Raw genomic sequence first — 16,212 nt, forward strand, 5'->3', positions numbered from 1 at the left:
GGGTTCCGTGTGAATTCAACACCCTTGTGAGAGAATTAAACACATCAAAAATCATAATTTAATAAGATAGACTTGGCAATTAGCAAATTAAAAGTTTTTAATTCTTAAACAGTTTTGTAAATGTTTTTTATCGTTATTTGTTTTAATAAACTTTTTGAAAAACCTTCTACAAAGGCATTTAAAAATATTATGCATAATATGGTATATTTATATTTATTTGGATGATTGATTTTCTAATGGTTTTGAAACATATTTTTCTGGTAAATTTCCGGAAAATTTTTCTCGCACAGATTCTTGCCACTCAATTGGATGGACTCTTTTGCGATGAGCATGCATCTGGCCATTTGAATAAAACGTTTTAGGACACCAACCACAAGAATGTAACGGTTTTCCAATATGCTTAGCCATGTGATCCTAAAAATTTTAAAAATTCAAAAGATTATTAATTTCATAATTGGATGTAAATAAATCGAAAAACGAAAACAAAATTACCTTTAAGGCATCTGGTCTTTTAAAAGTTTTCTCACATAAATTACACTTCCGTTCGTAACTGTTTTCGTGCACAACTTTTATGTGCATCTTAACATTGGAGGGACTAGCAAAAATTTTCATGCATATGGGGCAATTGAATTCATTTTTAACACCTTCCGGCGGATGATGTGAATTCATGTGTCGCTTTAAACATTTCATATCTGCCAAACGACGACCACAAACCTCACAAGTTACCATTGGTGCTGGTTTACCTTCATGTTCCAACATGTGACGTTTAAATCTAGATTTGCCTGATATGGATGCCCCACATAGATCACAGATTTTGTGGTAACTTTTTAAGTGAACTGCGCGTATGTGATTGGCTAAAGAATATTTAGAAAGGTACCTGAAAAGGATAATAAGTATAAAACGTTTAATATTCATGATAGTATTCCATTTATACCAACGAAATGTTTGTCTTTAATCGGTTTTTGATTAAAAAACTAAAATTTTATTTAGTTTTTCCATACAAATCAAAAACTACAATACTTTAAACCATGATACAAAAATAGTTAAATCATGCTTTCAACTGAATTTTACGAACTCAATAAAAACTTCTTATTCAATATACATACATACACATAGATGGGGGTAGTGCACTAATTTTGCAGTTTGCACTAATACTTAGTGATAGTGCAATCATTTTGTTCATATTTAGTGCTGAGTTGAAAATTAGCAGCCTCACTAAACATTAGTGATAGTGAGTTAAAAAATTTTGCTCTCAAAATTTAATTAGTTGATTTAAAAAAATGCAATCATCAGTTTATTGCAACTTTTTTGTATGCACTAATTTGAGTGCAACTCCAAATTGTGAACTAAATTTTTAAGTTCAAAATGGTTTAAGTTTATTCCTGTACACTAATTTAAAACTTAAGACTAATATTTCATTAAAAATAACAACAAATATTTAAAATTTTTATTTTTCGAATTTGGATTCAACAATTTCATAACTACTCATTTTTGAAAATTTAGTGATAGTACGTTTAATGCAGCCTTTTTTTGATTGCAGGTTAAAATTTTGCACTAATTAATTGTAGTGCAGATTTTTGCACTAAATCTTCGTTTTGTGATAGTTAAAAAATTATCACTATTTTTTTTAGTGCTAGTTAAGAAATAAGCATTATCACTAAAGCTGATAAAAAATAGTGCAAACTAAATTTTTTGCAATTTTAGTGAGTGATAGTGCAATGCTGATTTCAATCAACATTTAGTGAACTACCCCCAATTATGTACATACAGTATGTCAAGAATGAGTTTTCACATTGAAAAAAAATTATATTTTCGACTTTGATAGCAAGAAATATACCACGTATTATTTCGATATATAAACTTTTTTGGATTATTATGAATATACACAGTATACTATATAAATCATATATGTATATGGAAAAAGTTCAATTCCAATTTAAAAGAAACGAACAGGAAGTGAAAACAAAATACTATTAAATTTTGGTAATGTCAATTAACTCTTTTCGCAAATTACAAGAAGTGAGTTTTAAGTAATTAAATAACTAATCTATTTACTTATTTGGCATTTTTAATATTTGGTATGACCACGCTTAGGATATACCACGCAATGCAGATGATTTTTTGTTTTTTCATATGTCATAGTGTTCCATTTCTTTTGTAACTCTTCTAATTTTACAGTATTGTTTTTTGGTTGCCTTTTAGCGATATTTTTCTTTAAATACACTCTAAAATTTTCAGTTGGATTTACGATGAGACCTTTTGCTGTCATGTCTATAACATCGCTGAAATTATACGGAAGCCACAATTTAAGTTTAGATAAAATTTGTATTGTAGTTCATTGTCTTGATAAAACCAAATTTAGTTGCATTTCTTAGCAAATTGTTGTTCAGAGTGTTCAAATATTGTTCTGCGACCATGCGACCTTTCAATCCTTTGCTTGAGATATACTTCCAAATCATAATCGAAATTTTAAAGTAACACCTTACGTCAAACTCTGGATGGCACTTTGTTGTAATACAAGATCATTTAAGTCTCGTCGCATAATATAACGTCATCCCAATAATCGACGCGAAGAAAAAACGCTTTTCTACATTTGGTGCAGAAATCTGTAGTTTTTTATTTGTTACTCTGGTTGAATATTCGTTTTTTATTATGGCCTGTCTAACTGTTTCATGGGAAATGACTACATCACATTTTTCTTTAAGTTCCATCGGAAGAGTTCTGGTTGAAATCTGAGCGTTTTAATGAAGTTGTCTGACATTAGGCCCTCAGTTATTTTAGGTCTAGGGCTACCATTACATTTTAACGCATTTTCTGCTCGTTCTCAAACACTATAAGTTATATTTCGTGTTGCCAAAAACATCCCCAACAACTCCTGTATACTTTTTTCCAATTGACAATTGTAGCAAATTAGCAGAGTCACGTTGTACGATATTCATCTTCCTGGAAGTTTTCTAAAGGTATTTATAGACGGCAATACTGAGTATAAATATTTGTCAAAAAATCAAGTATCATAATACAATTTCATCATCTAAACAAAATTTGTATTAGATTTTCAAAATATACAAATGATTTTTTTGATTTACGGTCGGTATTTAAAATTTGTTTAAAACAATTCAAAAACTTTTTATTTTCATATGTATCGGGTATGTATTTATAAATACAAATAAGACAAACAAAAATGTCCAGAAAATATAAATAAAGTTTGCAGAAAAATATCAATCAACTAAGAAATAAACTATTTGTAATACTTTCGTGTAAACAATAAATGTTTTTTCGAAACGATTTTTTGAAATACCGAATGATTTCAATAATATTTTAAAATTGAAAAGTGTTAATACTCAGTATTGCCGTCTATAAATACCTTAAGCAATATTTTACATTATGATGATCACAAAACAAAAAATGGATCGCGAACTAACTAACAAATTTAAAGAGAAGAAGAATACAGATCCTAAGTATCTGTAAAGTACCATTGATCATTAAGTGTGTACCAAAAAACACAAATAAAATTAGTTGTGAAAAGAGTTAATTAATTGACACTACCAAAATTAAATATTTGTTTTTGACTTTTGTTTCGTATATTTTACATTGTAATTCAACTTTTTCCTTATGTAAGCTTTGTATATACTGTATATATTCATAACAAACCAAAAAAAATATATGTAATGAAAGAATAAGTGTTATTTTCATGTAATCAAATTCGAAAATATAAATTTATTTTCAATGTGTAAACTCATTTTTGACATACTGTAAATGTTTTTATGAGCGCAGACTTTTGGCGTATACGTTTTCAAAAAAAAAAATAATAATTAAAAACAACATTATGACCCATACATTAGTAGTGTTCGCGTACTTGATAATTAGTAATAATTTGTACAAATTATCACTGGAAGTTACGGGATTCCGTTCGTTTACTTTTAAAAAATTTTAACGAGAGGGCAAGACAGTTCGTAGATAGAGAACATGCTATTTTTTGTCCAGTAAAAAATATCAACATAAAAATATGTTTAAAACATATGGTTGCAAATATAATCAAAACTAAAAACTTGAAAATTAATAAAATTTACAAGTTTGAAAAGAAAAGATGTAAAATAACACAAAACAAACGTTTTGAATTGATTTATATAAAATACAACTATTTTTACAAATTGTTGTAAAAATTTTTCAGATTGAGAGTAATTTATTTTTACTCTCTAAAATAAAGTTACTGGATATTTTTTACTGGAAAGTACGCGAACACACCTATTGATTAAAAATAAAAACATACATTTTAGATGATTTTTGTAAATAAGTGAACAGGGTTTCGATATTCAGCTCTAGCAACATATTTCTTATATTTGGCTATGCAATAAATATGAAATTATATAATTTCATCACAATCAACTACTATAAATATTCATACTGTTCGTTCGTATTAATATTAAAATTGCAATGCTTGTCTGCAATTTTTTAGTAGCAAACACAATACATTGCACATCCACCAAAATATATGCTCGTGCTTTAGTAGCAAACACACTTTTTTACAAAACTAATATAGCACGCCATTCGTTTTATTTTGTTGTGCTGGCAAATTTCTCTAGCAACAATTCACATTTCTTTGGTTGTGCTATAGCACAATTGACATTTCTGCAATTGATGCTAACAGTTGCTGTTATTGCTAAGTGTGTTATACACTTATCAGTAAATGCTCACAATGTATGTAATTATTGGCATATAAATATTATAATGTATTTTATTATTTTCAATAATAATTTATTATATATGTCATTGCGAATTAATTTATATGCAGAATAAAAGAAAAAATTTATTTAATTTTATTATTAACATTAAAAAAACGTTCGTTTTACAATGATAAACAAGTTGGTCATCTTAAAGAATATTATGAGTATCACATTTTATTTAGATAAAAGTAAATACAGGCAAATTCCGGTATAACGAATCTCACTTTAACGAAAATCCGATTTAACGCACGGTCAAATTCTTTACATTGACTACCTTATATAACGAACGTTTCAAAAATTGTATGCTCGATATAACGAATGGTGAGAAAAAACAAACAAAATCAAACAAACGACCAAATTTTTAACATTGACAACCTTATATAGCGAACATTTTGAAAATTGTACGCTCAATATAACGAACAGAAAGTATAAAAAACTAAAGTAGTAAAGAATGTAAAAATAAGAAAATAAGTCGTTACAGTACCGTTTTCAATGGTTACATTCTTTAATAATGGGTGCTGTCATTTTTTCTATATATCGAATGAAAGATTTCATTCGCATTCTAAGAAAACTGATTCGTTCATATTGTGAAACAGGCTATAATTGTGCAAGTGTTGGCGTGAATTAAATATGGGAAACCGTAGAAGAATTTCATCGAAAGAAAAAGTAAAAAATTTAGATGAATGAATAAAATATGGAATAACAAAATTCTCAACATGTATTTTGAAGAAAATAAAAACAAACATTTTTATCTTCACACAAATAAAGTGGAATCTGGAATCTTCAAAATCAGTTTTTTTTTGAAATGAATCATTTTCAGAATCGAAATCCCTTACAATGATGGCTTTATTAATTGTGGATAATGCACCAAGCCACACTCCTGAAGAAGAATTAGTAAACACTACTTAAGATATACAAATTTGGACGATATTCATGCTTCCAATGTCACACCGCTATTCCAACCTATGGAAGTTAAAAAATAAAAAGTCTCGATATAACGAATTTTTCAATTTAACGAATGGGCCTGACAACATATCGTTCGTTATACCGGGATTTGCGTGTACATATCTTTCGATTTTCCCCATATTCGGTATAAACAGACGGATTTGAACATGTCAAGTTTTATTTTTTTAATTTCTTAAACTTTTAATTATTTGCGATTTTAATTTTTGAAAAAATGTTTGTGTATCTTTAAATATTTGTATCTACGAAGCTGATGTCGAATTTAATTGATATTTATTTCGAAGTTAATTATGTTTTTTATACTACATAGTAAAACAATATATGTTTTCAATATTGCAATTTTTAGATGCACTTTTGAAAACGGGTTATTCATAAAATATAATTTTTGTTTATATTGTAGCATCATACAATTTTGAAGTTATTTTAAAAAATCTAAATCCAAAAACTGTTGAGATTAATTGCATGTAATGTTTGTGACAGGTTTTATAATTTAGTATGGTAACTTTGTTTGAGAAATGTAGTTATAATTGATATAACTGTATTTTTTTTCGGTGACTGTTTTCCATTACTACACAGAGGGGCAGAATCAAAATTTTTTGGAAATAAATCTGGCATTTCTAAACGGCTGGGCGTAGCCAATGACCATTCATGTTTAAGGTTTTAAAATGAGCCCTGCAAATGTCCCAGGGGCGGCGCTATGGGGGCTCAAACTAGGGTACCATCGACGTGTAAAATTTTTAAACACGTGCCATTTATGTTTCCATCTGATTTTTGGAAAGCGCTTGGCTTGGTCTTGAAAAACGTGTGCTATTTATCTCTTATAATTTTCGAGTTATAGGCATTTCAAAATTTAAATTTTGTCATACCTTGGTCCGTTTTTTTAAAATTTATAGGTCGTACTTTTGGACCGCATGGACTGGACATTTTTTGTTACTTAGACAACTAAATCGCCAATAATGTACAAAAAATGTTAGAGCAATATCAATTATGGATCGAAAAATAAACGATTTTCAATTTAAAAAATAGTAGATTTTTGCTGTTTTTTTTTCGGCGAAAAGGTGACTTAACTCTTTCTTTGTTAAAAAAAAACTATCTTTAAGAACATATAACAATTTTAAGCTTTTCTCTAAAGTATTTTTACGGAGAACATTTTGGTATAAAAAACATGTCCTATTTTTCAAATATGCCGCCCCTACAACCTTCGGAATTTGACCTATTTTTTAACAAAATTTCAACTTTGGCCACATGTTCTAAAATCCCAAAGCTCGGAACAGAAAACGGAAAGGATCTTTGGAAACTTCGATGTGTTGCTTATTTAAATATGGTCCCTCTTGGCAAAATTGTAAAAAATACAATTTTTGGGATTTTCGCTCCAATTTTTAGGAATAGCGGGATTCCCTTTGACCGTCCTTCAAAAATTTGGATTTTTAAAGCGGATGCCATTTCGTCCATTTGAGATAGAGGCAAATTAGTAAAGCAAGTTTTACTTATTTTTTGGAAAAAATACATTTTGCATAAAAAAACGGAAAAACGATTTGAGAGACCACTTCCCGTTCATTAATATTTAAGTGTTATACACCAAATTTCTTGGGTTTTAGAGTAAATTAAGAAAATCGATGTTCATGAAGGAATTTCGAAAAAAAAAGTGTAAAAACTGAGACGGTCTAATGTACATACATCAAATTCAATTCAAATTTAACGTTTGGTAAAATCATCGCCAAATTTATAATGAATCATTAGTAAGATTTAGCTTAACTTCTAGAATTATGCGGAATTTAATCTTAATTTTAATAATTGTTTCATTATGTGTAATTTATTCTGAAAAAGTTTTTAAACTCATCATCCTCTACTATTTAGAATCATTGTAATTCTTAAAAAGTTTTATATAAAGAGGTTTATATTGTAAATCAGCAGTTTAGGTTTCAAATCAGACCAAATGTTTGATATAATGTGTACACAATGAATATAAAAAATGCACAAAAACATGAGATTTATTAATTTTAGTCCCAAATTTTAAAAACCGAGTTATATAACCGGTTCGCAAAAAACCGAGGTTATGAAAAATTAAACATTTATGAGCGATAAAGTCCAATTTCGGGAGGACATTTGTATGGGGGCTAGGTGAAATAATGGACCGATTTCAATAGGCTTCGTCCTTGGGCCGAAAAAATTATATGTACCAAATTTTATCGAAATATCTTCAAAATTGCGATCTGTACTTTGTGCACAATGTTTACATGAACAGCCAGTCAGACGGACGACGGACATCGTTTAATCGACTCAGAAAGTGATTCTTTAATGATTAAAAATATTACATTTTTAATTTCAAATATTATAATAGACCAAAAGAGTAACTCATTTCAATAATTATACCAATGAACATCTCACATTTTAATATAATTAATAATAAAATATAAATAATATAAAATATTTTTATTATAATGAAATACATACGTATGTATTACATACTTGACAATAAAATTACTGGCAGCATCCAAATAGCATAAAACAAGAAATATTAATTTAACTATAGCAGAGAAAGAAAAGAAATGTAAATTGCTGCCAGAGAAAATTGCAAGCACAACGGAAAAAAAAACGAATGCTGACACGCAATATTAGTTCGGCAAAAAAGTGTGTGTGCTGCTAAAGCACGAACATATAATTTGGTTGTTGTACTACAATAACGAGCTGGCAACTGGTTGTATTTGCTACTAGAAATTGCAAACTAACAGTGCAATTTTTAAAGTAATATATGAATAGTAACAGCAATTTATATTAGTAAAGTTATACAAAATTTAAATGGTAACTATATTTTTAGTATGCAGAGTGATAAAAATTGATATTTACTGCAATTGACGGCTAATATAGTAGCAATTGTAAACCCTGTAAGTGAATGGTAGGTAGCAAGGCGTATTAACAAGGTGAGTGCGTCCCGGCAATAAATACAACAATGCAAAAACAACAGGCAATTTGTTTTTGTTAAAATGTACGGTAAATGTCAAAATCAGGGCGAATTAAAATATTACTATGTTATTTACAATAACAAATGTAAACATAAACAAAATTTGACATATAGTGTACATAAAACCACAACGAATTAAGAAACAGCTGATTTTATGCACTCACCTTGTTAATACGCCTTGGTAGGTAGTTTTAAACATAGAGAAAACACGTTTTAAATTCTAATTTGTTTGAATTTAATTCGATTTTCAATAAAAAATAATTTAAACTCTGTTCAGTAGTTTTAATACAAAATTAAATGTCAAAAATGATTGTAATAAAAAATATTTTCTTTTTTTTAAACTTACGACTTATCACATTGTTTGCATGGTATTTTTTCATTATTTTCAGCATCATGCATCAACTTATGCATTTTCAGACTTGATTCAGTTGACAAACTTTTACCGCAGATATCACACTCAATGCTTTTGTGTTCATGAATATTTTTGATGTGCAGCTTTAGGCATACACGGCTAGACAATACTTTATCACAGTATTTACATTTGAAATATTCCGGATTTTCGTGCAACTTAAAATGGTCAAATATTTCCGAACGGTCATAAAGCTTTCGATTACAACATACGGCATATCCACGTTGATTGTGTTCCTCTTTGTAATGCTTAACCGTTATGGAAAATGTTTCCAACGGAAGTTGACAAATACAACAAGTTATTTCTAAATTTTCTGCAATAAATTTATCATGTTCTTGCCTTTGAGCATGTAATTTAAACGTATCAGCAGTATTTGTTGGCTCGTCATCACTATCATACCTAGTGTCATCCAGATCGTTAAAATCTTCAACGAAATTACTTTCTTTAGAATCATTTTCAACTTCCTTCAATTTAGTTTTATTTTTCTCCTGATGTTGTTGATTTTCAGCTTTATTTGTATCACCTTTTTTACTCTTTTCTTTTTTCGATTTTTTTTTTGAATTACTTTTTTCATTATTTTGCACATCACTTGAACCTCTTTTCGTAGAACACTTACGTTTTAACCTTTTTTTGGAATTACTGAATTCCTCCACTTCCTCTTTTTCAAAGATTTCTAAAGGATTTTCTTCCTTTAGCAATAAAATTTCAGGTTCGAGTTGAGAATTTTCTATTTTTTCCTCCAGTTGTCCTTTTTCGCTGGAAACATCGTCCGAAATTACTTCAGTTTTTATTAACGTATTCAAATTCGTATGCGCCTTTTCTATATCTGTGTAAAAGTTATGGAAATTGTATAATTCCTGCCAACATCCTTGGCATATATGCGAGCAGGCATTTAAATGTTCCTATTGAAGGTATCGATATAAAAATATGTATGTATGTATGTTATGTACATAAATAGTAAGATGTATGAATTTTCATACAAGAAAAGTTAAAATCTAAAACACAAAAATAGTAAATAGTGGCAATTAAAACGTCCGAGTCTTATTCTTAGCTTTTATGTATTTATTATTGGTAAGTAACACTTATTTAATATTTTTGATTGTTTTTAAATTTGTATTAGGCCTAGGTACTTACTTATTTATATACACAACTTACCATTTTCCACAGATATTTTTCAACAATAAATTGTATATTTAGTTCTTGCCATTGGGTGGAATTAATAGTGATACGATTGTTAACATTTTCAATTATTTTCAAACACAACAAACAATTCATTATTATTGTTTTGATTTTTACAATTATCAAAATGTTTTTATATATAATACAACAATAAAGATGAAAATTGGTACAGAGTTCTAAGTCGCACGACTTTGTTTTCGTATTGCCGCCGTCACTATTATTATTATTTTAAGAAGTGAAGACGCCGCTCAACTTTTAGCTGTCAGTAAAATAATTTTTTTTTTAAATTCTAAAAAAAAATAATTTTACTTATGTAATTTAATGTCGAAACAAACTGAAAATCATGTACATATTCTTATATCGTGCATTGTATTACTCATAGCTGTAACTTGTGAATAAAATACAAAATATAAATATTTTTTATATTATTTTAGTTTTTGTTTCCAATTATAAATATTTATTTTCCAAATTATTTATTAGTTAAATAAAGTATTTGTCTAATTTATTAATAATATTTACAGTTAAATTTATGCATATTTATATCTTTTAAAACCAAATAAATTATAAATAAAATCATTTTATATTAGTTTAATTAAATTATATTGATATTTTTTTAGAAAATAGTAAAATTTTATATATTCAAATAAAACAAAGTTGAATAAAATTTAAATTTATTTCATTTAGATACAAATAAAATCAACTAATTTCTTTGGAATATTTATTCAAACAAAACACAAAAAAATAAAATTATTCAAACAAAAAATTATTGAATAGAAATAATTCTAATAAAACTTTAGAAATATTTTTATTTCTCACAAATTTGAAACAAATAAATTTATTTTTCCAAAAATTACTGAATAGAAATAATTCTAATAAATGTTAAAGAATATTTTTATTTCACAATAATACTGATGTAAAATGTCTTCTGATTGCATTCTGAGTTGAAAAAGTTATTTTCGAAACGAATTACAAATTTTTTTCAGATTTAACTTGTTTTTTCTTAGTTTGGGAATGGAAAAATTCCGGGAAATTGGAACCCTAGTTCTCTGATATCAAATATTCCATTTTTAAAAACTACTACTTAATCATTGATAATCTCTAGAATATGGACACAGATTAATGGTTTCAATTGGAGGTTTATTATTAATTTAAATTGTGAAGAACAAAATTTATTAATTATTTTTAAAAACTGTTTTTAAAGTAACTAGTTGTTCAAAATGGTCGTCTTACATGGCATTCCTCCTAGGGCTATTTAATAACCCTGCAAGTGAAATTAGACGTTCAAAATATCGTTGAATTATTTTTGAGCATTATTTTTGTTTATTTATAGCAAACGAAGGATCTTTTTCATAATCCTCGGAAGAAAACTCTTTATCGTCCGAGCTCATTTTCACAAACAAAAATATTTTTTTATAAAATTGTTCAAAATTTGTTGTTAAAATATTTGACTTTATTTTCACAAATAAAATTATTCAAAGAAAATTTCTATGAATAAAAAAGTATCTAAAATTTTTTGTTGAATATTTAAATATTTTTCTTTTTTTTGGAGAAATAAAATTATTCAATGAAAATTGCTTTGAATATATTATATAATAAATAAAATATTTAGTGTAATTAGTATAATTTTATAAATGTTTATTAAAAACTTTTAAGTATAATTTATTTAATATCGTATTCTATTGAAATGAAATAATATTTAATGCTTTATATTCTAAATAGATATACATATATTAATTAGTATCCTATTTTGAATAATATAGAATGATTTCAATATAAATTTATTTTTTTAAATATAACTAAAATTCAAAAATAATTATGTTTTTGGAAATATTTTGAATAAAAATATTCACAATTTACAGCTATGGTATTACTGAACTGAAATGCATACAATCATAAATTATCTTTTTAAATATGTGTGTACAGTGCCGGTCAAAATAATAGCAACACAGAACCTTAAAGCAATTAAAATGGGAAATATTTTTATTTGCATAGTAATTTTAGTTAAATATAATATAAGATCATTAATTAATATCAATTTCTTCAATCAGTATAGTTTTCGTTAAGAAATATTAACTTTCAATCAATTATATTGTATTTTTTAAAAAATACCCAGATTTTGTGCAGTCAATATAATAGCACCATCGTAAGAAATTGTCGAAAAAAAGAATATTCATGTTTTCGTTTTAAAAAATCGCCATAAAATTATAATTTGAATCTATTTATATCGAAATGAATAAAATTAAAAACCAAAAATTAATTTTACTTTTCAAATTTTTTTAGTAACAAAAAAGTGTGAGCTCTAGTTTAAAAAATAATGATTTCGGAACATACAAATTAGCTTAATTCAGAATAAAACTATTTATAGATATTTAGAAATGGTTTTAAAAAACATTGTTTTGAAATAAAAATATAAATTTTAGGTTTCGAAACCGCTTATCTTTTTTTAATCATAACACTCTTGGCCCACTGTTTCGAAAATCAGGCATTTATATTCTGCACGGTGGTCAAAAGTGACGACTAGTGTTGCAGTTATTCGCTGACCATTACAAGAACAAATTTTAAATTATTTAAATCGTAGAAAAGTTTCACCAATAACAATATAACATCCTCTATTAAAGGTAAAATTTCCGAAGTCGCATTACCATTTTTCAACATTCAAGTACCAAAACACTTTTTGGTCAAATAATTAAACAAATTATATTGTTTGATATCAGACTTCTATAGAATGTCCTCCTAATCCAATTTCAACCAAAATTTAAGATAATATATTCATCTTATCTTACAAACACACAGATTTTAAAATTATAGTTTGATTGTGGTTTTCTATTATAACATTCGAAGAATATATTGAATATGTGGAATAAATAATTCAATCTTATATGATCAAATGCTTGATAAAATCATACTCAGATATAAATCAAAGAAATTATGACCATAGGAATGATCTATGGAATTATAAACTGATATAAATTTGGGTTTCAAGCTAAAAGGTCAATGTCGTGGCACAGGATGCGAAATCCCCAAACACAATTTTATTAGAAATAGATGGCCAAAAGTCACAAAAAGGGTAAAGGGAAACCAAAAATATTTAAGAATTTATTTTGGGGAATAAACAAATATATTTGGCATACAAGTACGATACAAAATTTTGAAAATTTTAGAATCTTTATTGGTAGGAGGTGGTAGGTCCTTTTTTTGCCAAAAAATACGAAAAAAAAATACAGCAATATTTTGCTTTTAATAATAACGTGTTAAGAACGTTACAAACCATAATAATTGTTACTAAATTAAATGTTGTTCTGGTTAATTTTTGTTTATTTTAATCGATTTCTATTTGGTGCTATTTTTTTTGACTGATGAATTTCTTAGGTATTTATATATTATGTAGTTTTTCTTTAAAATTTGCATCTAATTTTCAAAATTATTTTTAAGGTTTGAAAGTTCATTGAATTAAGTATAAATTTATACAAAAACAACAAAAAATAATTTAATAGTTTATACATAATATTATTATAAAACAATATGAATGTTGTGCTATTATTTTGACAGCAGCTGTATGCATTTTAAAGACCTTTTTATTGACGTATATAATACTTTTTCGCCAATTTTATTTCACAAAAATAAAAAATTTATTTTTCACCAAAAATTTTTTTTACGAACACCAACAATTTTTTTTGCAAAATCTTTCGTAAAAATTAAAAACAAGATTTTCATAAAAAAGCGTTTTAAACAAAAAACGAATTTTATATAATTATACGAATTAAGTATATTGAGTTTCTTTATTGAGAACTATGGGATTAAATCAATGATGTTCATTTCATTGTGCTTTCGCGCTGAGTAACAACACACATATTCTTGTTCTCTTTAAAAGAGCGTAACAAATGTCTCATTTTTTCAGAAATTCATTAAGCATTGTTGTTGGTTGGTTTTTGGACGAAGCAAAGCAAACACACGCGTTTCAATTACAAATGAACACAAAACAACAAAGTCGGAAATAAATAAAAAATTTTAGAGAATTTCGGTGGTATAATGTGTATTCTTTTATTTCCTTAAAATTTAAATTACATTCATTTAATAAATCGGTTATATCTGGCAAAAATTCTAAATCTAAACATTCTTTATTTTGTTCTTATTTTAAGTGTTTGACATTATGTTTACTGGGTAGCTCTCTCACCAATACATCTTCATTTATATTTTTGAACATCACTGGATTAAATCCTATTTCAGGCTACCTAACTTCTGTACGGCTCTTCAGGCGGAAATTACGGCCATTAAACGTGCATCCAACTGGCTGAGGTTTTATCAAATATCTGGTGATATATGTATATTTACCGATAGCAAGGCTGCCGTTAACGGAATAGCGGGTGTCTTTACGACATCTAGGTTAACCGAGGAATGCCGGGTATCCCTTAATGAGATAGCGAGACATTCTAGGATAACGCTTATATGGGTCCCTGGCCACGATGGTAATCAGGGTAATTGTATAGCTGACGAACTGGCCAAAATGGGGGCGATGATGGATGATGATGAGATCGACCCCTTTTCTGGTATTTCCCTTGCTATATGCAAGATGGCTGTTCAGCGGACACTATATGAATCTGCACAAAGCAGGTGGACCAATGAGTCTTCCTGTGTTACAACGAGGTCTACTTGGCCCGTATATGATGCCAGCAGGACGAATCTACTTATGGAATTTCGTCGTGAGCAAATAAGGCTAATTGTCTCCTTCATTACAGGACACTGTATAATTGGGACACATGCTAGGAGATTGGGCCTACGGTATAATGACTACTGTAGGAGCTGCCATAATGAAGAAGAGGATGAGTCGGTGTCACACCTATTCTGTCAATGCCCGGCTCTGATAAATCTGAGGGAACGTATCTTCGGAACACCATTCCTATCATGCTTAGATGAGCTATCAAGGATAAGTCCTAGACGAATCTACTCTTTCATCAGAGAATCTGGTTGGTTTAGCCTGGAAACAACGGACGTATAATTAATACCAAGATGTTTACCCCCTGGGTATCACAATGGGATCAGTTTTGAATGGACCCAAGTGAGCTGCTTGAAGAGTGGCTACCCATGGAACCTAACCTAAGTATAAATTTATACAAAAACAACAAAAAGTAATTTAACAGTTTTTACGTAATATGCTATTATTTTGACCGCAGCTGTATATCCAAATATCAAAAGCTCCTGAATATGTAGATGTAAAGCTACGTATACACGGTTGTCATATTCTTACAATATTGTCAGAAAATGTTCAATAAATGGTTAACACCCATATGTTTCAACATAAGTTCTCATGGTTGTGTTACCCATTTTCTGAGCATGTTCCTGACAATCTGACGACAGTGTGTACGTAGCTTAACCTTTTACTCAAAATTAAGTTTTAACGCATATTTTATTTAGACAAATTTAATTTTAAAACAATCGAAAAACATACAAATCTTTGTATGCAGTATATATTAGGCATTATTTCTCCAAAGAATAATAAAATCACTTCAAATATTCAATGCCATTTTAATCAAAAATTAAAACCCGGTTAAGTTAGTAAAAATTCATTAAAACAAATCTGTTATGTCTTACTTGGGGGTTACACGATCATGTTTTGCCTTTCAAGTTTTAATACACTCACACTTTTTTACTAATACACTCACACTTTTAAGAATTGAAACGAACTTGCATTCAATTTCACATTCAAGTTGGTTTTCAATTTTTCTTTCAAGAAAACAGCTGATTACAGGTTTTTGCCCAATTTGTACTAAAATTGTTTTCAAGTTGCGTGCTGCCTACGTCACAGCTTTCAATTTTTATAAATTTTGACAAACAGTATATGTAAAAGACTATCAAGAAAAACTTGATCGTGTGGCTGCAGTGTTAACCAGGGCACACTTTAGAAAGGTGACTGCCAAAGTAAATTAATAAAGTAGACTCATTAGAACAGCTGACTATTTTTTTTACTTTGGTCTGAA

General features: G+C 27.9%; 1 protein-coding gene across 1 annotated transcript; it reads right to left on the minus strand.

Annotated features, from left to right (window-relative positions):
• Positions 1 to 197: 197 nt before the first annotated feature.
• LOC135960180 (transcription factor grauzone-like) lies at positions 198 to 10,372 on the minus strand. Its single transcript, XM_065511410.1, has 4 exons — positions 10,214 to 10,372; positions 8,996 to 9,960; positions 493 to 877; positions 198 to 414 (listed from the first exon to the last, which is right to left on the minus strand). The coding sequence occupies exons 1-4, from the start codon at positions 10,331 to 10,333 to the stop codon at positions 214 to 216; spliced, it is 1,671 nt and encodes a 556-aa protein (XP_065367482.1). The 5' UTR covers positions 10,334 to 10,372; the 3' UTR covers positions 198 to 213.
• Between the last annotated feature and the right edge of the window lie 5,840 nt (positions 10,373 to 16,212).

Source organism: Calliphora vicina, chromosome 5 (assembly GCF_958450345.1).
Source record: "Calliphora vicina chromosome 5, idCalVici1.1, whole genome shotgun sequence".
In the NCBI taxonomy this organism is placed as follows: domain Eukaryota; kingdom Metazoa; phylum Arthropoda; class Insecta; order Diptera; family Calliphoridae; genus Calliphora; species Calliphora vicina.